Source organism: Orbicella franksi, chromosome 2 (genome assembly GCF_964199315.1).
Source record: "Orbicella franksi chromosome 2, jaOrbFran1.1, whole genome shotgun sequence".
Taxonomy (NCBI): Eukaryota; Metazoa; Cnidaria; class Anthozoa; order Scleractinia; family Merulinidae; genus Orbicella; species Orbicella franksi.
The window spans coordinates 18,257,012-18,281,162 of record NC_138146.1 but is presented as its reverse complement, the minus strand read 5'-3'; the positions used below and the strand labels follow the sequence as shown (position 1 = coordinate 18,281,162).

Below are 24,151 nucleotides of genomic sequence, written 5' to 3'. Positions count from 1 at the left end.
CAGTGAATGCCTTGCGATTCCGAAACTTCTCTGCGTATGCATGTCTGCCTTGCGTGCCTACAATTCATGGGACCTGAGGGGAGACTGAAAACTAATGACCTGAAGGGAGACTGAGAACTAACAATCTAAAAGCAAGATGGCGACTAAGACGACCCACAGCAGAAGCGGTGCTAAACTTGGAACACCAAGGTATGTGAGACCGAAAACATCATCCAATAACAGCACGATAGTCATAATTACAGTGATCTTTCATGTGATTATGAACGATAGTGTTCCTGTTGAATCTACGACTTCCCATGAACTTGTTTTGGTAACGCAGCGACCTCACTAAAACACACGTGTTTTTTAACTGGATACAAATTTAAGTTTAAATGTAATTAAGTCTTATAACCCGTTCGGTCACCCCAAAACGCAGACCATGCAGACTGCAGACTGCAGACCGCAGACCGTGTAGACTGAGTACTTTTTTTTCTGCATATTCTTGTTTTTGCATTTACTTTTGACTCGCATATTTTTTGGTTCTGTTCAATCATATACCGGAGTGTTTGTTATCCACAGGCCGCGCAAACTCGGTGATATGTGACTGTTGATGTGTTATAGATTTTGCAAGGGGAACTCGCTTTAGTTCTAAATATGCTTAAGTTAAGTTATTTAACACTGTAAAATGTAGAAATAAGCTTCACTTTTATTATAATGTCACACGTAACATATGCATTTTCTACTCTTGGTGTGCAAAATGTAATTCCAAATGGCTGTTGGAGTGTGACTGTGATCACTCCAAAAAAGACGAGTGCATGGAAAGATCACAGAAAACCAAATAGCATTTGAAATTCTCAGTGCAGTATGGTTGCCGTGATGAGTTGATGTGATGGTTAATTTATCTGTCCTTATGGCACGTAATGAACAGTTCTACTTTCGTGGCGTGATCTATGAACATGAACACGAACAGCCTGTGATTTACGAAGAATGCCTGACTTTCAACAATGTGTGATTATTTTTCTCTGTTTCTCTGTAGCTTTAAATAGTTTAGCGATTAATTGGGGTTTCCTGTATATGACAGCTCATGAACAGTTCATTTTCCTTTATTTGATAGCTCATGAATAGTTCGTTTTAGGACTAGAAGTTTAGAGTTCGATTTCAGTTGCGATCAGCGTCAGTATTGCGAACATTCAATTGTATTCAAGCTTCATCGTATGTATAAGTTCTTCCAAGCCACAGAGATCAACTCTTCAGAATCTACTAATCAACTACAATAAAGATTAAAGAAATCTCTGGTCAGTGCTGGAAATAATTTTTCTTCTTTAACAGGACATGTGTCCTTTCAAATCTTCATTTTGGTTGGACATCTTATCAATTTGACTGCACATTAATTTGCATAATTGATTAGCATAATTAATTAGCATAAGAAAATTTATTAGCATACTGTAAAGATTTTCAATGCAAATCGTTCAAAACTGTATTGAAATTTGATTTATTTATCACTTATGGTTAAGTAGATGACTTTATCTACTAGATGACTGCACCAATCTCTCCTGGTTATCTCCTGATTATATGTTCTTCAAGCAAACCTAGTTTTCTACGCAGGAGCCCATCACTAGGAGTATGCAACTTCCTCAATTATTCCTGTCCCGGTGTTTTCACAGACCAATCTATTTTTAGTTTGAATTTACTGCGAATTCAACCCCCGCAGGAACCTCAGTGACCAATCACAAGGACAGACTTTATAATTTCACCAGAAGATTAGGTTGCCATGTCTACCTGAGGCCTCCATTTTTCCCCTTACCGATACGTGCTCATATAGACCAGAACTGACCTTTTTCGAGGGAAAAGAGGCCTTAAAATAGACCGGTCTGTAAAAATCCTGTGACATAGGCTTAGTATGGGAGTTGCAGGCTCCTAATGTTGGGCTCCTGACCAAGGTTGACTCTAGGGTACATACATGAAGGGCTAACAGCATATCGCAATGCACGTAATGGATAATAGGGCGATTTCTGAAAAGTACTTTATTTGGTAAGTACAGGAAAGATGAACACTTCTGCTTTATGATATGGCAGAAGCCCATAATGGGCTCCTGGATATGGCTTAAACTGTCAGTGCAGAGTCAAGGGCCCAAAATTTAAAATAATGCTTGAGAAGCCATTTGGCGAGTAAGTGATAAAAATCAAGTGGAATTTTATCCAGCAAAGAACTCAATGCATAACATCTGTAAAGAAAAAACTTTCCAAGACTTGTTTGGCCGCTAATTTTGTATATGTATTACAAAAGACACAATCGGTATGCATACATCACGTACTCAATGCTCAAGGGTTTGCTATGCATTATAGGGCGATTTCAATCACGATCAGCCATTTGCAAGTTTTCCGATGTGAGGGAATCCTTTACAGCAAAGCAAAAGGATACATTGCTTTCTTTTCTTATGTTGAATGACATAGAAGCAAAGATCTTTCTCCATGTATTTCTGGAAGGACATAATGAGTGACAAAATAACTGTCATTGTCAACACAGAGAAACGTAGTCGCCATTTATGCAGATTTATGGTAGCCTGTGAACGCAGACATATTTTTGGTTGTCGACTAAACCAGAATTTTTGGTCGCCGAAGATAAAATTTTAGCCGCATTGGCGACCGTACCGGTCGCAACTTCAAGCCTTTTTAACAATTTATGTAAACAAATTTTATGGATGGACAATAGGTGTGGGTGAAATGTTCGGACATCATGTGCGATCAAAATGTGAAATTGGCCGGACATATTCAAAATTTGGTCGGACAATGTCCGATGACCGACTGTGATTCCTAGCCCTGCTGGTGGTTTGACTCGTTTGTTGCCTTCTGCACCATGGCAGTTGTGTTTTTATGGCGATTTAGACTACGAGTGATCCCTCTTTTGCTTAGTCCATTGTGCATGACGCATAAAAGCTCGAGGAAAAAATTTCATGCGAGCATTTTTTTCCTCGAGGTTTACTTACGGTCAACTAAGCAAAAGAGGAATACTCCTAGTCTAATGGCGATTCTGTACTTTGTGAAGCAAACACAACAACAACAAATTGGACAAAATAAATAAAACCACAAACCCGTCAAAAATTGATGCAATTTGCGCCTAGAATGTATGTAAGTTTATTTTGATGTTTGATTTTAGTATATTTAGGACCCATAAAAGGAATTTCCCATAGAAGGTCTATTAAACGCGTGAATCAACAGTCAGATGATGAGTTTATGCCACTTGTGGGTAAATAACAAACATTAGGACATATTGAACACTATTTTGTCACTAGAAGCGAAAAAAGTGAGTCAAGTGTTTGAAAAAAAGTACTCAGTCTGCACTGTCTGCACTGTCTGCACGGTCTGCAGTCTGCAGTCTGCAGTCTGTATGGTCTGCGTTTTGGGGTGACCGTAACCCATTATGAAGTTATTGCAAGCAATTTTTTGTATGTCAAATGGTAAATAACCTAAACAAAAGCCAGCCCATTTGATGCCCATATATCTGAGATGCCCACCTGAGAATTATAGAAATCGGGGAGAATTGGCTGATTGCCCCTAAAAATGTACTTTTAGTACATAACTAAGTTCTGCCAATTCAGCAATGTAAATGAGTCAAATATCTCGTAAAAGGACCCATAATCAGCCAAAATACTTGTGAAAGTATGCTGCATACATTTAGTCAATCGAACGTCAATTCAGTTTGGAAATTGAACTCAGTTGAACTCAATCCATTCTAAAGATATCTATGGTGTAGATTTCTAAAGAGTATGATATGTGAACATAGCACTTTATGCTGGCTTGTGTAAGGTGATGTGTAGGTGACCCATACTTCAGATGCTTATTTTAACTTAAGCTTCTGAGAACCTTGGCATATCTTCTAGCCATCTTTGCAGACAGTCTTTTGGTTTAATACATATTGAAACAACTGGTGATCCATTCTTTTGTAAAGATCCCATGGATATTGTGTTGGTATTACTTTATGTAAAGAGTCAGTTAGTGCCCGGTCATAAACTGAGGATGTACATGTACATGTGCATTTAAACAAATTACTTTATATGTATCGCATAGTTGTTGAAAGGCCACACTAGTATTTATGTCTCATGATCATTTCTCAAGTTCTAAAGTACAGACAGCCTTTCAGGCTTCCCACAGGCTTCCAGCTTAAGGAAGCATGCTGTTATTGGTTTACAAAAATACCAGAGATGCCAACCTAAAATACTCAAAATCCGGGAGGTCGCCAATTTTATCTTTTTTGAACCTAAAAAAAAAGTTGTTCAAAGTAGAAATCTGCCAATTAAATCTCAAAAATGCATCAAAGATCCAAAATTTTCCTACAAAAATGCCAAAAATTGGCCAAAATATGTCTGAAAAATGTATTTAATATGCACTTTTATTAGTATTGTGTAGGAGATTTGGTGACCCATATGGGAGAGCAGGAGATTCAGTCTGTATCCGGGAGACTCCTGAATAATCTGGGAGTGCTGGCATAGATGAAATACATGTCAGTAGTGGTTTGTTTTAGCAGATGTTCCTTTCAGAGGAATGAGTCACAAACCAAAAGTACATGAGTGCATTCATACAATGTAGAAGGTTACAATTCTTCAGTATGTATAAAGAATGTATCATTTACCCTGGCTAAAACATGAGGCAAGAACAAGTCTTGTGTCTAAGGACCATTGAATATCCAAGAACCGGTCAGGTGTCAGCCTTAGGACCCTAGAGTCTCTTTATAGTAGCTTACTTTACATGTACATGTATAGTGGTTAATGTTGAGTTTAGGGTTTTTGGCTTTCTATTTCTGAGTTAGGAGTGAAGTTAAAAAATCTCCTTTTAAATTATATACATGTATTGGTAGTGATTGTGGATGTGCATGTTCATGTAGGTTATTCTCACAGTCGCTTCTAGACTAAAGGCACATAAACAATCCACTTCACAAATTTTCATTTCTTGTGGTTTTCACTCAATTCCATGTGAACAGTGTGTTTCGGTCAAGGCAAGTTGAAGAGGAAGACTTTCCACGAGGTGGTGCTTCCTCACTGAGTCCACTTGAAGTGAGGAAAATCAAGCATGAGGCAGAGAGGGATGTTCTTTTTGGGGTAAATATTACATTGAGTGGATTGTTGTCATTGTTTCCTGAACTCAGCTGTTTACTTACTATCTAGATTTATCAACTGAATATCCCTACATGTACAGTACTGTGTGATGAGAATAGACTGAAGTCTTATTATTGAAAGTTTCTCTCTTGCTGGCCTACACATTTAAGAAATTTGCATTGTGTAGGTCCAGAAAATATCCATACCTCCCCCACGGAAGGGAATTTTTCTAAGTCTCCCCCACCCCTCTGGAAATTCTGATTGAGCTTCATACATTTCTTCAAATTTTTTGGTCTTCCAGAACCCCCCACCCCCCAGGAAATTCCAATCCCTTCTGTTGGGAGAGTATGGATATTTTCCGGAACTGAACATTATATAATACATGCATCATATTATTATAATTTATCATGTCAAATTCACGTAAAATTCAGTTAACTGGTTGGTCAGTCGGCCATACTGTATGTGTGAAATAAATTTATAATACACGACTGTATAATCATGATGGTGGATGTCCATTAAATGTTGACTTCAGTAATGGTTAGTGTGCTTTACTCTAGATCAAGCAGTGAACTTGCACTTGTAATGTAAGTTTGAGATCTGGCTGGGATCATAGTGTTCTGTTCTTGGGCAAGATGCATCATACTTTACTCTTAGTCACAGTATCGTTCTCCACCCAGGAGTATGAATAGGTAGCGGTAAATTGTTGGGGTAACCTGACAGAATGCTAGGGAGTGAAGTGCCTATGTATGGACTGGCTAATGTATGGAGTAGGTATATGTCTACTTGCTTCATGCTACAGAAACTAGAGTTGCATGTAAGCAATGAGAGCTATGAGCTAGTTGGGCTCAAGAGGTTCTTCTTCATGGTTTAATAGAAATACAAATCAACAGTAAGAGTATTAATCCAGGGTCTGACTGTATTAATTAAATTGTTCCTTGCAGAAGCCATCGTCAGATTTAGAACGAAATGTTTCTAAAAGCAAAGAGAAAAAGAAGAAAGTCAAGAAAACTGCTGCTGCAGGAAATGAGTTAAATGGAAAAGTTGAATTAGAAGGGAAATCAAAACTTAAACTTGTGGAGCCTCTCACATTCAAGGTATTGTCTTGTGATAAACCTGTTAGGTCCCTCCCTAATCACTAAGCATCTCTCTCTCTCTTGGAGCTTTAATTGTATAATAAACTGCACTTACATGTATACCAGGGATGTAGATGTAGATGTAGCTAAGAGCTACATGTGGCTACTGGCTAATTTCTTATGAATGTACCCACTGACTCTTGTGAATGCCTTGGGCATGAGCCTCAGGTCTGTGGGTCGAAAAACTTTGATCTCATGCCCACTCCACCACGTCAGAGGACCAAAATCTCACACCTTCAATGTAGCTAAGATATTTGAGCTATTACAACCTTACATGTAACTTGCACATTTATAAAAAACATATACTGAGAGAGAGGACTTCAAGAGAAAGACGTGTACATGCATGCTTTGGAAACAAGCTCATTGTGCACTGACATGTTGATGAGCCTTTAGTCTCCACCTTTAGTACTTCATGTCTGTGCATACATGTACTTTTGTAACGTTAATTTAACAAGAGGCAAAGAACTTTTAATAGATGTTTTAACCTAAAGTTAACAATTTTATCTTTGTTAGTGCATGTGCCATTAATTAATTGAAGGGGTGAGATCAGCCACAGGTATTTAATTAATATTTTACACACTCCCAGTCAATTGCACTATCCTTGGACTGTACTGGCAAACTCTGTACTAACCACTTTTGACCAAGGACATCACTGATGTTGTTGTTTATGTTGTACACTTGCCTCTTCAATTAGGATGAAGTCTTGTCAGTTGAAAGCTCTTTTCTCCTTGATATTTCAAAGCTTCCTTTTAATTAACACTGACTAAATTCCCAACAGAAACTCTATGTGGGGATGAAAATTTTGGGAGCAATACGAGAAGTGAATGAATATGACATGGCCATCAGTCTGCCAAACGGACTGAGTGGATTTGCTCACATTACACATGTAAATGAGAAGATCACCGAAAGATTAAAGGAGGTGTTACAGGCTGATGACACAGACAGTAAAGAGACAGAGGCAAGATATAATCTTGAGTTTTTTAGTTTAGCATAATTTTTTGAGAGTAAGGCAAGACACCATGATGATCATGAATCAATAATGACGACATTCGATCTGGCCAGGACATATCACTAGGAAACTTTTATGTACGTGTACTGCTTTCTTTTGAGATTTCTAGGCTGTCATGTACCTGTAGGTACATTGTACTATATAATTTTAAAAACATACATGTACATATGATAGGGCATGAGCCTTTATATTTAACTGTGTCTTGATCATAATGATTGTAGAGTCGAAGAAAAAAGAATCTTGTCAGAATCTGATCCTGGGGTAGTGACATAATTAAAACTTTCTTGTTAATACTCTGTAAAGAAACTGGCGTACAAGAAAGATAATAAATGATTGTCCTAAAGTTTGTTTACATGTACATTAGAGCAACATAAATGTACAAACAACATATTAATCTATATCACTAAGTTGAACTCTCCCTAGCTATTCATAAATCAAAGTATCACTAAGCACTACATGTACAATCATGTAATTTGTACTTCTAGACTTTTGGAGAACAGTGATGATTACATGTAGCTGTATACATTTCATAAATAGACAAGCATTATCCTAGAATTCTACCACTTGGTTAGCTTGAAGGAAGATCACATGCTGGCACATGCTGGCTCAAATGTGACCCTGATATTTCTGTGTCACACTTTGTATTTGCAGACAACTAGTTTTCCAGAGCTTGCTAAATTCTTCACTGTTGGAACCCTGGTTCAGTGTTCAGTGTTGGAACTGGAAGGTTCCAAGCCTGGTCAAAAGAAAATCAAATTATCTTTGGATCCTAAAGATGTTAACAGTGGGCTCAGCAAGTCATCTCTGAAGCCAGGAATGGTAGGCAGAAGAATATTTAAACAGTAATTAAAAGTTCTTCATGATTGTAATAATATTACTTTTTTTATTTAAATCATACATGTACCTAGCAATTTGTCAGTTTGTCTTTTCTTACAGTTACATTATATACTACAGTACTACTTTTCTTGGTCCGTAATTGTATTTTCTTGTTTCAGTTAATTTATAGCTTTTGAAGCACTATCATGACTTCCTGACTTGACTTGTCTTTTAAGAGGCATTTCTAATTAGTTTTGGTTAGTTTTGGTTTTTGTGATGCGTCATAATTGCAATCCACTAAACTTATTGGGAAATCAGTTGTTTGTATATTTGCATCTTGTACATGTATTGGTATACACAAACCATAAAAAATGTACTGTTTTATGTTCATCTTAATATGGAGCTAGAGTCATACTTGCACACCTCAGCATAAGAACTGTTATTTCTGTGGGAGTATAATAGTTTAAGTTTATGGCATCCATAAACTGATGTTAATGAGACCTGAGAGACAATATCTCAAAGTCAGGCACACACATTCTGCATTGTAACACTTTATTTCAGAGACATGTAACACTATGAACCTCCTGTCATGCTCATAAGTAAATCCCAGTAACATAGGTAACATGCCACCAATTCCTGATCTCAAAGTCCATCAGGGATTCCCAGTTGAAAACAATCACCCCCTTTGGATATCACAACAAACCTTTCATTTCCTAAGTAAAGCCACTGTTATCTACATCTGTAAAAGACAGTGTATCAATGGTTCCAGTCATGTCTCTCACATGTCCACCTCGTGCCCCTGACCTCTAGACAAGCACACGCTCCTCGTTGTATTCAGTCTTCTCGTTTGTGCCGATCCTTCACCACTGATTTTTCTTTTACCCTCCCCCCCCCTCCCATGACTGGGACCCTTGCTCTACACATCTGAACCCCTGATACTACGCTTTAGGACCATCTTCAAGCGAATAAACAAAATCACTTAGATCTATAGAAATGTTCACCATGAATAAGGCTAATAATCTGTCTTTCCCCCCCCCCCCCAAAAAAAAAAAATGGGGGCAAGCTTTGACACTACAATTCAGAATGTCGTGTATAGATACTGAACATTACTATTCCGCTACTTTTAGAAAAACATTTATCCATATATACTTATGATATCATTTGCTTAGTATAAAATAATAATAATAATAATAATTATACCATTAATGGCTATAGGCTAGGGTTATCTGTCTCCTAGCAAGCCTTAGACCTTATCATTCAGGGTGCAATGAACAGAGACTGTATTTTGGTGACTTTCTGTTGCTTGTTATTAAAGGACGGTGGCAGGGAAGTGCACCCATTAGCTGCACTTTACCCCACAGTAAGGCTCTAGCCCACTGGAGACAGGTCTGGAGAAATTACCTATTCCAAGGTGGCTACCCCCGGTACCACCTGATCTGTACTCCCCCCAGGAGGGGCTCCCCCTCCTGGTTCCCTCAGTTCCCTCAGGGATATGGGCCTCACCCCTGGAGGCAGGTCTGGAACTTTTATTCCAGGGTGGCTACCCCCGGTACCACCCAATCTGTACTCCCCCAGGAGGGCCCCCTTCCTGGGCCCCTACTCCCCAGTCGTCCTTCCCTGCCACCCAAATTTTACCCACAGCCAGTGTGCTATTTCCTAAATGTAGTATCGTTAGTGGAAGCTCAGACCAAGCCTCGAAAGAGGATGATTAACTCTTATTTATGCAGGGTGTATATATACATTCTACATGTAGCTACATTGTAATATACTGTCAAAGAGAGACAGCAGATCAGAGTTTCACAACTGAGAAAAATCATTAATTGCTGTGCTATCGCAACAAACCCTTGCTAACCCTCCTCAGTCTTGACAGGGTTACAGAGATCTTGATGAAGTTGTCAAGATCAAGAGGAGAAAATCTATATTGTTTTAATGGTTTAAAAAATACCTGAAGGGAAACAAATAAATAGTGAAATGACAATTAATTGTACTTTTTTCAGGTCCTTCCAGGTTATGTAAATAGTGTTGAAGACCATGGCTATCTCATATCATTTGACATTGAGAACACAAGAGCTTTTTTGCCAAAAAGAGAACTGAGTAGAGGTATGGAGTTAAAATTGTAAGCTTTAATTGATTATAGATCTGAAAAACTGAACACAATTTATCTGTGTTTATGATACAGAAATTAAAATTTATATAATTATGAAAATTAACTAATAAATAAATTTTAATTAAATGGGGTTTTTATCCAGAGTTTCAAGAAGGGCATTCCTTGTGCTTGTTGGTTAAGTCTGTGGCAGAGGACCAGAGGATTATAACAGTTAGTGCAGACAAGGATTCGATTCAGGATGCACTGGTATGTAATCCATACATGTATGTGCATTTGGGTTATCTACCAAGTATGAGGTCAAGATGGCTGGATATTGCACGATCCGATCACATGGCAGGTCAACGTGGACTGGAATGAGTTGCTTTGTTTTTGAAGTCCCACTGTGCAACTTGCGTCCCAGCATGTGTGATTTTGTACCATGTGACTGCATCATGGAAAGGCCTATCGAGGCCCATAAACATTGTACCAAAAGTATTCAGAGGTTAACATCCAGTCATTTTGAATGAACATGCTTGGTCATTAATTCATAGGATTTATTATATGGCATACAGGAAACCTTTTTCTCGCAGGATGCAGCAGGCAATACCAAGCGCGGCAGATACATTTGTATGCATGTAGGCCCATCTTGCCTGCTTGGGTAGCCAATCATACAGTAGTTCAGGATTTGATTCATTGTACGTTGTGAGTGGGCAGATGAATAAATCTAATGTAATCAACAGATCAGACTTGTGTTACTGTTTATTGAAATAACTACCTCTGTCATCAGTTGACTCAAGGTATTGGAAGTCATCTGGAAGGGAAAGGGAATATTTCTACATATACTACACAATAATATTATTATAGGACTTCCATGATTCCACGCATTTGTGTGTCATGATAAGCAGATCTCTAAACAGATGATTAATCATAGTCCCATGTCCTGTCCTAGTGTTTATTCACATTACCACATTGCAAATGTTCCTCAAGTTTCATCCACCTAGTACATATAATTATTAATACAGTGTAGATCTCTAGTTATTTTAGCCCAAGTCCTTTATGAAGCAAAAACACTTTTGCCATCTGTTTTTGTGAGGTTACCCTAACAAGTAGTACTGACTAACAATGTTTCGATACAGTACATGTATTTATGCAGTATTCTCCTGGGGAGTTGATAGTTCCAGTGAGAGTTGTAGCATAGCATAGTATGGCCATCCCTGTCAACTCTTGATCTCTCGACATCTGGATCTTAATCTTGCTATGGTAACTGCTAGCTAACTGCCCAAGGTTCCTTACATTTAAAAGCCTTTTAAAAAACGATTTAAATTGTGAGGTGCTCTTTCCTGTAGATAAAAGAAGATATGAAGTTAAAATTCTCAGCACTTCTTCCTGGCATGCTGGTTAAGGCATCTGTGACTCAGGTGAAAATTAATTGGTTTTAAGATATTATATTTAATTCCTTACGTACTAGGATGACTCATGATTTCCCCTTTGATTTATGACCCGCGTGCTTTGCTTGTGGGCGATCAATCGAAGAGGAGTAAACTTGTCCATTTAACTTACAGAATGTACCTCCAACTGTGTAAGTAAGAGGTTCTTAAATAAGAGATTTGGTTGTAAAAAGTTGTATATTAATAGTAATGTTAATATATACATGTATTCTTATTCTATTCATCTGATTATTTTCATATCAGGCAACTCATAGTGGTCTAATCCTGAATTTCCTGGGGGGATTTGAAGGCTCTGCAGACGTCCTTCATTTGCCCAATTGTGGTGCAGGAGATGGACAAGACTTGGAAGCTACTTATCCAAAGAAGACAAAGGTATTACAATGTTAGTGTATGTAGAGGATAAATGCTGTCAAATTTGGAAATGACTGGATGAAAATATATATATATATTTCCAGCTCACGAGGCAGGTGGAGTCCAATTTGGCACTCAGAGAAATGTTTTGATTCCAGTTATTTACTAAATAAATTGCACTTGTTAAAACATGTATCTTGCAGTTGAAGCTGTCCACATTGTTTATCTAAACATGTATCCAAATTTTGCAAAGTTTGCTAAATTATTAACAAACACCCATGTACATGTACACTGTATGTATTATTATCAAGTTATCTATGTGCCTGTGATAAGATGTTGGGCTGACAATATGATTAAACATCAAATTATGGTGCTTAATTTGGCTTGAAAGGTTTGATTTAGGTCTTTGAACTTTAATTTAATCCAGAGAGGTTAAAAACCGTGCTATTGTGAGAATGTATAAATGTTCATGTAACTGTTTGCTCTATCTGTAGGTTAAATGTCGTCTGTTGTATGTGAATGTGAATACCAAGACAGTGGGACTAAGCCTTCAAGGAAATGTCATTTCCAATGAAGCTGCCAGCTTTGGTCATTGGTCAGTTGGTGATGTCGTTGATGATGCTACTGTTATCAGAGTGGATCAGGGACTGGGTCTACTATTGAGGCTGTCTGATGATATTCTTGGATTTACTCATGTTAGTTTGTTTTGCATCATTATTTTGTCTATAGACAAATCGAATAAATAATGATAAATCATCTTTATAAGAGGAATTGCCCGTCACATAAACACATGGTTTTCAGAGAGGTCCAGCGTTCTACCAACGTTCCTGGACTATTTCTTCTGATCTCCTGAGTTAGATATACACTGTATTGACCGAGAACTGGTATCTTTAGTTTGGATTATCAAAAGGTGTATATATACAGTCTTAATTGTAGCTGCCATCATGTCAGCATGAAGCTTGAGAATGGCATGACGAGACAGGCTGCTGATATGCTAGACACAGAGCCTGTGAGCTTTAAAAAACTGTTGCATCATGTATGAATGAAAAAATTATTCAATATGGTTCGTTCTTTTAAAGTTTGTTATTGACAGTGTTTAGAATGTATTTCTTGTTGGACTTAAGATTTCAAGAGTAGCAGATGAACATGTGGACAAACTGGGAAAGAAATACAAAGTTGGAAGCACCCACAGGTACACGATCAATTTCACTTAAAGCTCAAGGTTACAAATGTACTTTCTTTTGTCTTGTAGTACATTTAAACAGACCAAGAAATAGCAGACCAAAATCAACATTTTTTTTCACAGCTTAACGCTGAGTGCTTTCCGCAGGCCGTGAAAATATCCTCAGTGGTTGTTCAGCCTTTTTAATATGCTTTCTTTGCTCTCTTGGGCATTGTGTTCTAACGGTGGACACACGGGCAAAACGGGTGAAACCCACGGCCGATGTGCATACATGTATGATTTCAGGCGGTTCTGTACATTGAACCTTTCATCATCTACATACAGTGCTCATTGTCGTGCTCATTAGAAGAGAGCAGTCTGTATGAACTTTTCAACATCGACATGTGCAAGTATTTTTTTTCATAAGTCTTGAATTTTTGTTGCCATTTTTCATAGCTCATGGACATAGGGATTAAGATGGCAGTCTCATATTTGCCCTTCGTGCATTGCAGTGTTTACTGAACTTGAACATGCTACATTATAAATTATGTGTACTATAGTATTAGAAATAAAATGAGAATAATATTTTTGTGCAGGTGTCGTATTCTTGGCTTCAACTCCTTAGATGGTTTGGTTAACCTGACCATGGAAAAGTAAGTTTAAACTTCGTATATCTTGATTTTGGAAAATTGTGATATTTTCCCCCCTGATGTTATGCACAGAGAATTTTGTGTGCTAAGCTTCGGAAAATATCTGGCAGATGTCATAAAAGGGCTAGGGTATCGTTACTTGTGTAAAGTGATTGCTGAAAAACACCAAGTGAACATTTAGTAAGCCACTGTAGGCTGGGAACAAATGAAAACATGACAAGTAATAGGCAGCCCTACAATATAACTTGCTTTTCAAACTGAGTTTATGTGCTTCAAATGTGGTTTTACTTGTTTAGGTCAGTCATTGAGCAGCCATTCTTGCGCTATCATGATATCAAGCCTGGAGCTGTGATCAAGGTAAGTGGTGCCCCGTTCTGATTAAGTCTCCTTAAGGAATAATCTTAACTGAGTATTCATGTTTGCTGGTTTAAGCGCTCCTCCAGTTCTCCCTGGCAGTTGGTAAAGTTCTTCATTTCTTCGTGTCTTTAATTTATTCTCCCTTTATATACACTATACACTATCGATTTCATCTACACTGATTGCGCACTTCAAACCGGTACGTTTTATTCATTATTTCATCTGTTTTACAAACTGCGTGCTCCTAAATAAATGTCTTACGTTTTACTCATGAATTCATCTGCTTGACAAACTGTGATTGTCTAATGTTGTAAGTTTTACTTAACATTTCATATCTGCACTGAGAAGTGCGCGCTTCTAAGGCCTAACGTAGGGTTCTTCTAATCTACGCATTACTCGTAACTTTATCAGAATTACAAACTGTACGCTTCTACTGTAGAAACGTGATGAAGAGCGTGCCACGAGGCCTTTCTTTTTTGTGTGATGAGAAAAAAGCTTCTTCCATGCCTGGCCTTTTCCAAAAAGGTGCCTTTTCCGGCAGGCTGTTCTTTTAGGACCTCTCCCTAGCAGAGTTTTTTACTGAAAAGTGTAAATTTTATTGAAGACTTCTTTTTGCGTTACATCTTTGCAAACAGTACTAAGTCAGTTCTTTCTATTTTGTAATTAACCGCGTTTGTGGAGTTCGTAACAGTTCTGTTAGATAGAAGATTCCGTTAACATTTCGCTGTGTTCAACTGTGTCACTTCTCATCTTTTCATAGGGCAAGATAATAACTTTAGAGAAGTTTGGAATGCTCATTTCTGTATCAGACCACATCAGAGGCTTGTGCACTACACTTCATTTAGCAGACATTAATCTTCAACACCCAGAGAAGAAACTGAAAGAAGGAAAAGTCGTCAAATGCAGGGTAAGTGTCTATGAAGGCTTTAGGATGAGAATGTTTTGTGAAGTAGAAGTGTTTTTACATTGTGAATTTTGCACCAGCTACTTGGAGGAAAAAGAAACCAGTGATTAAGGATATTACTTAAAATAAAGAATGGTGATAAAACAATCCAGTATTAAACCTGAAAGAGACGTGTATGTTGTGCCATACAATGCAACTGTTGATCGACTTTTTGACTAGTCTGAAATAAAGGAAAATATAACTAACAGCCGTATAGCAAATTGCTATTGTGGAGATCAGGTCATTTGTGTCAATTGTTAAAGCGACCTTTTTGGGGAACTAGCAGATCACTCCAACGCTCTCTTTTTTAGTTGCTCACTTTTAATTTCCAATGATCTCTTTTCAACTTCTGCGCTTGACAAACTTCATTCAACTTAGCAACTCCAATGCGTAGGTTTGGCCTGCGCTCTTTTATCTGGATCACACCCGTGCTGTCAATCAGCTGTCTAATCCGTCAAATTCGGAAATCAACACTGATGTCAGTACATGCGTAGTGTTCTACTAACATAAACGCGGCTGCGTCGTACGTCACTCTAAGTATGCACCTTCGCAGAATTTACTTAGTGAAAATCTTTTCATTCCTGAATTTCCACTATCAAGCGTAGGGTGTATGATCCAAATAAAAAAGCACGTTCAATATAAAACTTATCAAGAATAAGTTTACAGAATAAAATCAAGCAAAAGTGCCAAGGTCTCTAATAAAAGTTGTTATTGAAAATTCTGTACGGCTAAAGTGTTCCAAGAAATAGGTTTGCAAACTTCCAGCTTCGTGGACGGGATTTCCAGTTAGAACTATCCATCTCATTAAGTGAATGTGCTCTTGGTACAAACACATTCTAACGAGGTGCCGCTGCTATTGCAAAGAATCTTTTCCTTATTTGGGTCGAAGTGTGAACTAGGAATAAAGTAATTAAACATCGCTATCAAACTCCATGAAAAGATCAGTAAAAAGAACAAGGTTTGACTGAAAAATTGGACAGAAGACTAAAAATAAGTGAAGGAGTCTAAAACGACTAATTCCAAAAAGAGCGCTTCCAAATCTAGATTTCAATTTTTATTTCATTTTCTCGATCGACACCCGCGAGTAAACAAACGCGTTGCTGGACAACGCAGCTGAACCGAAGTCATGTAGTGCAGTAACGGTGCTCGCAGAAATGAATGTACCAAAGTATTTTACCAAGAATCGGCTAGCAAATTATTTAAGCAGATACTGCATTCAAAATAGTTAAGTTACACGGTACCATTTCCAGTGCAACAACAGCCAAGTAATTTACACATATTTCGCTGAAGAAATAGTTCCTAGGAAACGCAGCACCTGCGTATACAGCAACAACAATAAGAGAAGACAACATTTGATCAGCTAGACAAGGAGCAAGTCCGTAATGTCACTGCATCCCTAACACCTAAAATATTCCAAGATTATATTTCGAATGACCTAACACCTATTTCTTTAAACATTACCATTACCTTTTTACCCATTATTACTCACGAATATATATGGTTGGGAATTTATATCTTGCTTGCATTTTTATTGTTTTACACAATGACTTGGTGTCACTGAGTAGTCTTTAAATGAAAAAAAACAAAATAATGTTACAAGTTATTAGTTAAGGATGCTGAATTTCTTTCATTTTTTAAGGTTCTTTCAGTCGAGCCAGTTCGTCGCCGAATGCTGTTGACTCACAAGAAGACTCTAGTGGAGTCCTCTCATCCTCTTATCACTGATTTCAGTGATGCTAAGCCAGGAGTCAGCTCTCACGGTTTCATCACCACCATCAAAGACTTTGGCTGTCTTGTGACATTCTATAATAATGTCAAGGGAATTGTGCCTAGAACTGAACTTGGGTGAGTACTGAAAATATTGTTATTATAATAATTAAATTATGTAAAAAAGGGTTAGAGGACTACACTGTCAAATGGTCTGCACTGGCAATGCCCTTAGGTCGAAGCGACCAGTCCAGATACTTCATTTGTGCTCCTCTGGACGGGGTGCTAAATTACCTACCTATTTATACTCAATCATTAGCCACAAGTTCGTAACTTGTCTTTCACGAACCATATCTTAGTTAATTAAGAAAAAAGAAAGAAAAAAAGTTGGTCAAACTATTAGCGTGTAAAGAAGCTGTAAGTTGTGTTGTAGGCAAGTCCCAAAGTATTTATTTGCACATTATTTCTGTCAGGTTAACTAAATGCCATTAAAGATATCAATAATACTAACAATATGTGTACTGTATCTGCTTTGAGCATATGCGTAGCAGTTTGCTTAGTCGAAGTGTGGCTCTTGAATCTAATTAGGGTTTCTGTCTTAAACAGTGGCTAACTAATCGTTATCAAATCATGCTGATAATTCACACCATAGAATTTTTGTCGTATTTTTGGAATGAACAGGATTCCAGCTGATACTGATCCTCGAAGTGCGTTCTACATTGGTCAAGTGATGTTGTGCCATGTCGTCAATTGTCAGCCTGATCAGGCCAAATTAAGAATTTCATTTAAGGTATAGCACTCAAACCACAACCTACCAAACTAACTGTCAATTTTCAGCTGTACTAGGATTGGGATATTTCAGAGAATTGTTATTCAAGCTAACAGAGCTGATTCGATCTTCCAAGTTTGTACGCTCTCTCAATCTAGAGTTAGAATGTTACATGCTCTACATTGACAAACTTTCCGTACTGTGTTTTTTCATTTCTTTCCTCTAAGCTCTTAGAATTCTCGTTATTTTGTTTGCCTCGCTAAACTATATTGTTTTTCACAAGTGTCCAATTTCGATATCACTCTTGGACTTTGATGTGTTGTAGAGTACAAGGCTCACTGTATGTGTCACTGAAACTGTGTTTGTATGCTTGCAGACAGGCTCCAGGCCTGGTCCTGCTCTGGAGGATGACAAAGCTGTAGGAGCTGTAAGTATCTCGTTGCAGGCCTTTGAATAGCGAGTGAAAAAAGGCGAGGGGTTGGGGTCCCAGTCTCCAGCATTTTTATCACTCGCTGTTCTTTACTCTGCTCTCTAACTAAGCCATCGCCTGGAACATCTTAGAGCTGTAACTTGATTGGCCAACTCCACGCACCGTGTTATTATATCTAAATTCAAATTCATGGCAACGCCATGTTGAACTCTTTGCACCACATTGTGAACGTTCGTCAACCGCTAGGTACAAAACACCTAACCCACTATATTAATCACAACAATTTTAATTTTCTATAGAGGAGACCTCACTAGATGTAATAGATATGGTACATACATGAATGAAGCGTGTTAACTAAACTCGCATTTCAAAGAGCTTTAAGTTTGGCTCAAATGTCTTTATTTTGTATTCGTTTTTCGCTTAAAGCACTTTCTTCTCCTTTTTTTTGCTACAGTTGTTAGAGGCCGATGTCGTGGGCAGTACCCCTGAAGGCTTGGACGTCTTAGTTCATCCCGGCGGTGCGCCAGCATTTCTTCCAGTTACCCATTTGTCTGACCATCTGAGTAACTGTGAGGCTCTTCTTTCTGTGTACAAACCCTCAACTAGATTGACAAATGTTGTTTATTATGGCAAGAGCAAGGACAAGTCTATTGTATCCTAGTTTGTTCGTAATACATGTATACCACAAATTGCAGCTAATGACGTTTAGTAGGTTTGATATGAAACACGAGAAAAGAAGCGTTCTTATTTGGTTCGCCTTTGGGGAAATCTATCTTCCACAGCCCTCATTTTGAATGAGGATATCTTAAGGCTACTATAAACCCAGATATATATCTAGACTTTAAAGACATCAGTGGGACCTATATGGCAACCTTTGTGCCTAGGGGTCTATGGGTGACTACTAGACGAGAATCACAACTAGAAAGAACGTGATAACCAACTTTCAGTTCTCTGGAGTGTAAAAATAACATAGCTCTTCAGCAACTAAGAGTAGACGACCAAAATTAGGACCCATGGACCCCAGGTGCAAAGGACTTATCACTATAACATATTACAGATAGATCGTTTTCGTATTCACGGTATTGGACTGGAACTAGCTTGCAACTGAGGCTAATGCGGGAAGTCATTTCAAATGAATCTCTTTTTAATGATATTCCCTCACATGAGCCTCCATTTCACTCTGGCTAGTTTCATCCAATACCGAGAATACGAAATTAGTCTATTATTAATTATAGCTGTAACCAGTTTAGTGACGTGATCTTCCGAGCTTTCGGACATATGGCTAATTATTTTGACCTTTGTGATCATGCCATAGGCCAATGTCGATATATTAAAATTTCAACGTGGCTCCGATGCTTTGGGGACTAAAACAATAGAAATCGCAACGACATTAAGGCACCAATAAACAATTTATTTTATTTTATTTCCCTACGTTTCGCCGCCATGTTAGACAGATATAATCGAAATTTGTTGCATAAATTGTAAAGGTACATGACATTAAGTTTATTCCTTAACCCATACTTGTCACAGACGGTCTCTTTGAAGCCGTCTCTTGTGAAAGCAGCATCAGAGAAGAGCCTTCTGACCAACTTCAAGGACGTGGAGGTAAATATTAAATTAGTTCAACCACAGAGTTGGTGACTTGTTCATGGATAACAAGAATCCAAACAACTGAAAAGCTTGGGGTTGACGTCTATGAATTTGTACTTTATTTGCTTACACGGACATGAATCTCAGGCTTAACTGAGTTTACAGATCGTTTCATGTATGGATGGCTTGCATGCGGAAAAGTTGAATCTTTTTAACTTTTTCCTTGGAAGCGAACCATCAATATTTCTATTTCGTTTTGCATGTACGTAAATAGACCTGTCCAATAAAATGACAGCAATTTGTGGAAGGGTGGGATGTAGAAAAGGTTGAAGAGCAATCAACTTTTAAAAAATATTTTGTATGTCATTGCATTTTCCTTTCCAGCTTACTTATATCAGTAATCTTTCCTTATAGGTGGGGATGATCTTGCCAGGTTTTGTCAAGAAAGTGATGAGTTATGGAATCTTCATCGAATTCTCTACAGGAATATTTGGCCTTGCTCCAAACTCTGTAAGTATACCAAAGATAGTTATTTTAAAGCAATGTACTTGCAGATGTTACCACTTGTCTGCTCATGGTGATTTGGTAACGTCACGTGTTAAAGCTGTACACTTTTCTTTGCCTGCAGGAAAAAGGATCATATGACGATATATTATTGAGTAATTTTTCGTGACGAACAATGTTACTTCTGTAATGGAACTTGAAAAACTGAGACAGAAAAACCAAAAAGAAAGAAATAGGATGGTTAATGACTTTAAGATCGGTATCCATCACGTGGTTCCTTTTAGTGCACGCGTTTTCATTTTGATTTTACTATACTTCTAACTCCATGTCCTTAATGTTTTGTTCAGTTTCTAGCTGATCAGTTTGTATCAGAACCTGCAACACACTTTCAGACTGGACGGACAGTCATGGCAAAGGTTTGTAATGCTCAAATCACTTCACTTCTATTATTAATCAAGTAGATGATTGAATTTTCAAAATGGCCGTTTTGAAAAAGAGCGCAGGACGGTTGCCGTAGACGTCTTTCTTGCCAGTGTGATTATCCTTAGTTCAACTCCTGACTCGTTCCCAGTCGTCTTTTGAGAGACCAATGAATATAAACGAGGGAAGCGCGAGGGTTGCCTTCCCATCGTTCCCTTCGTTGCTTGCTATGCTTGACTCGTTTCCATCTCTCTCGTAAAATAAGAGACAAATAGGAGACGACTGGGGACGAATCAGAGTTCAACTAATTTTCTGTTAACTTGACAATGTTTTGAAAATGTGACGGCAAATGAGATTTAATCGTTCTTGGAAAGTGCAAATAATCGTTGTCTGCATTAGCTGAAGTAGTTATTTGAATCTTTTATAATTGTCCATGAAAAAATTTAATAAAATGGTATTAATCCACACCAGTACGTGTCTTCAAGGTCTACAATATAGGTACAACTTTGCATCCCTCTAACCTCACTCTAATCCCATTTTAGGTGACTGAAATTGATGTGGAGAGACAGAGATTTCTTGTCAGCCTCAAAATGTCGGACTGTTGCCCAGATCAGAGTACGGAAGGAAGCTCTGCGCCTGGTGTGGAGTTGCTGGAAAGTTATGTCTCAGAGAGACGGCACATTATCCAGCAGCTGGCATCGAGTTCAGGTAAGACTTAAGGAGAAGTTCAGTATTGCTGTAGCTGACTCTCAATAAGAGCGATGACCTGGACCGAAATTATCCGGTGATTATCTCGCTGAACGCAATTAACAAATACGGTGGAAGCTCTGAATGTGGTGATGATTTCATGTTTAATTAGTTGTAAGGTAAGAGAGGATAACAGACCAAATGCCATCCCTGCAGTTTTTTCAGTTTCTTCCGATGCATGTTTACTGTTGCTTTTAGTTTCCGAAATAATCCGGCCCATGAGCGCTAGCGTGGATGCTGTTGACTAAACTTGAAGTTCATCAGTGTCCAGTACCACGCGGTGACAATAATTATAATACCGCATTATTCCAAAATATAACATGACGTATTTGAAAAGGAAATCCCGGATTTTAGCCCTATGCAATGGTCCCCAGACTAGAAACATAACGTATATATACAAATACAGGCAAATCGACAAACACGTTGACACGATTTATAAGAAGGACGCTTCAGGTTTATTGCGTCGGAAATCAACGATTGGTAATAATCGAAGTTGTGATGTATAGCGCCAATTGCTTTTTAGATGCAAAATCCTCACGCACATATATCTCTTATGAAAGTCCGCCATTTTGAGCTGGAACCACGGTGCCTGAAGAAGAGCAGTAAAACTACCCGAAGCGTCGCGTTTTAAAAACATTTTAACCGTAGAAAAGTCCCTTGTAGAAGAGAATTTATTTTGTGTATTTTATACGTGAACATGGGAGGTTTTGAAAGTTTCAGAAAACCTATTACCCTTATATCTCGCTTTAGGATTCCGAAAAAATTGATACCCTATATGCCCTATTGCGTTCTAAACTTGAGATTGTTCTGCTGTAATCTGAACGGCTCCAAGACCATACCATGTGCAGCAGTAAATACCCATAAATAGCTTTAGTAGGGAGTTATCCTGGGTCCTAAGGGCGCCATGATGTAGCAACTTTTAGCGGGTATACACAATGTAAATTAGAAACTTTCCAGGTGATTTGAGGAAGTTTCTTGGCCAATCAAGAGTAATAATTAAAGCAATATTTAAACAACAGCTACAATATTGCCATTTATTATTATTATTATTTTTTTTCTGTTTTGGCGTTTAACAGAGGAGATGAAGGTATTGACCTCCCTGAATCCTGGAGCCTGGGTTGAAGCAAAGGTGACGTAATGTCGTATCGATAATAAACTATGCATATGCCAATTTATGTGAGAGAATAAAGGGTCATTGTAAATGGTTTGTGGTTAACTAAGAACAACAGCTCGGTGATGGCCATACCCGTTCCCAATTAAACCTCGGCCTTGCCGTATTGACCTCGTTATCGCACGGTCAATACGGCAAGCGGGTCCGGCTCGGTCTGAGATTTTTCCGTAAAGACCTCACTCACGGTTAATAAGAAGCTATTATTATTATGATGGCCTGTGTTTGTAGCCGATATAACGCGTGCTCTGATTCCAGGTCTCGTTTTCAGATTTTCCCGTAAAGACATTAGTAGTTAAAAGGAAAGTGAAGAATGATCATCGCAGTTAATTTTCCAATTTAAGCAATTGGAAAGAAAAAGCCTGAAGAAAAAAAAAAAAAAAAAAAAAATCAGGGCTTCAACGAGATTCGAACCCGTGACCTCCGCGATACCGGTGCGATGCTCTACCAACTGAGCTATGAAGCCACACATTGGGAGCGAGGTCAATTAGTTGAGTTCATATCTTTCCGTGAGGAGTGAAATGATGTGAAGTTTATGATTTTTTTCAGGCTTCTTCTTTCCAATTGCTTAAAAAAATCAGGGCTTCAACGAGATTCGAACCCGTGACCTCCGCGATACCGGTGCGATGCTCTACCAACTGAGCTATGAAGCCACACATTGGGAGCGAGGTCAATTAGTTGAGTTCATATCTTTCCGTGAGGAGTGAAATGATGTGAAGTTTATGATTTTTTTCAGGCTTCTTCTTTCCAATTGCTTAAATTGGAAAATTAACTGCGATGATCATTCTTCACTTTCATCTACAACCGCAGTTCATATATGAATTATTTCATATAAACTTCACATCATTTCACTCCTCACGGAAAGATATGAACTCAACTAATTGACCTCGCTCCCAATGTGTGGCTTCATAGCTCAGTTGGTAGAGCATCGCACCGGTATCGCGGAGGTCATGGGTTCGAATCTCGTTGAAGCCCTGATTTTTTTCAGGCTTCTTCTTTCCAATTGCTCAAATTGGAAAATTAACTGCGATGATCATTCTTCACTTTCATCTACAACCGCAGTTCATATATGAATTATTTGATATAAACTTCACATCACATTAGTAGTTACTAATAATTCTTAGCGCTGAGCCGAGACCGGTGGGCGCTCACTACATATACAGTGATCATATTCACTTTATAATAGCTCCTATAACATTAACATCTCTATGTCATTCCTTTCATCAGGTTCTCCATGTAAAATTTCAAGGCATCTTATTGCAGCTTGCAGAGGGTGTACAAGGCTTTGCTCCCAACCAGCTGGCAAAAGGTATAACACTATCTGAGAGTTTAGCGTTTGGATTATTGTACTCATGTGCACCATGTTCTGTTGTTAATCTGTTAACCGTGCTTGTTACAGCTGTTTAACGTTTCGTTTTTTCTCTACTGTTCATAGTTAGAGCATGACTTTTGTCCCAAAAAACCCCAACCATAATTAACAATTAAGCTAAATTCGAAGCAAGTGGTCCCTCGAATTTGCTGTGTTATATCATAAGAGTACATGACATAAGAGTTGTATGTCTTGAGTCAACGTCAAGTTGTTTTCTGTTGTTTAAAGGAGTCAGCTGCGAGCCAGGCGAGGTTGTGTTTGGCTGTGTGTTGGACTGGGATTTGGACAAGAAATTAGTGGTAGTATCCTTAACCCCAGAGCTAGTAGCAGAGAGGAAGGCTGTGAAGGCTCATAAAGGGAAGCAAAAGAAGGTAAAGCTGTTGATGATTGTGCGAACAAAACGGGGAAACGCCAAGGTTGA

The 24,151-nt window shown here is 38.3% G+C and overlaps 1 protein-coding gene across 1 annotated transcript in view; it reads left to right on the top strand.

The window, feature by feature from the left end:
- The first annotated feature begins 46 nt into the window (after nucleotides 1-46).
- The window catches only part of LOC145478393 (protein RRP5 homolog), a 43,361-nt gene continuing 19,256 nt past the window's right edge, over nucleotides 47-24,151 (top strand). Inside the window, exons 1-25 of the mRNA XM_081456409.1 lie at nucleotides 47-189; nucleotides 4,957-5,074; nucleotides 6,013-6,165; nucleotides 6,983-7,162; nucleotides 7,865-8,032; nucleotides 10,027-10,129; nucleotides 10,279-10,382; nucleotides 11,462-11,533; nucleotides 11,807-11,935; nucleotides 12,409-12,609; nucleotides 13,039-13,106; nucleotides 13,673-13,729; nucleotides 14,023-14,083; nucleotides 14,844-14,990; nucleotides 16,666-16,871; nucleotides 17,415-17,523; nucleotides 17,879-17,929; nucleotides 18,387-18,584; nucleotides 19,463-19,537; nucleotides 19,937-20,032; nucleotides 20,374-20,442; nucleotides 20,989-21,154; nucleotides 22,270-22,322; nucleotides 23,589-23,670; nucleotides 23,959-24,101. Coding sequence (XP_081312535.1) covers nucleotides 137-189; nucleotides 4,957-5,074; nucleotides 6,013-6,165; nucleotides 6,983-7,162; nucleotides 7,865-8,032; nucleotides 10,027-10,129; nucleotides 10,279-10,382; nucleotides 11,462-11,533; nucleotides 11,807-11,935; nucleotides 12,409-12,609; nucleotides 13,039-13,106; nucleotides 13,673-13,729; nucleotides 14,023-14,083; nucleotides 14,844-14,990; nucleotides 16,666-16,871; nucleotides 17,415-17,523; nucleotides 17,879-17,929; nucleotides 18,387-18,584; nucleotides 19,463-19,537; nucleotides 19,937-20,032; nucleotides 20,374-20,442; nucleotides 20,989-21,154; nucleotides 22,270-22,322; nucleotides 23,589-23,670; nucleotides 23,959-24,101 — 2,862 coding nt within the window. The 5' untranslated portion in view covers nucleotides 47-136. The remainder of the gene's footprint in view (nucleotides 190-4,956; nucleotides 5,075-6,012; nucleotides 6,166-6,982; nucleotides 7,163-7,864; nucleotides 8,033-10,026; nucleotides 10,130-10,278; nucleotides 10,383-11,461; nucleotides 11,534-11,806; nucleotides 11,936-12,408; nucleotides 12,610-13,038; nucleotides 13,107-13,672; nucleotides 13,730-14,022; nucleotides 14,084-14,843; nucleotides 14,991-16,665; nucleotides 16,872-17,414; nucleotides 17,524-17,878; nucleotides 17,930-18,386; nucleotides 18,585-19,462; nucleotides 19,538-19,936; nucleotides 20,033-20,373; nucleotides 20,443-20,988; nucleotides 21,155-22,269; nucleotides 22,323-23,588; nucleotides 23,671-23,958; nucleotides 24,102-24,151) is intronic.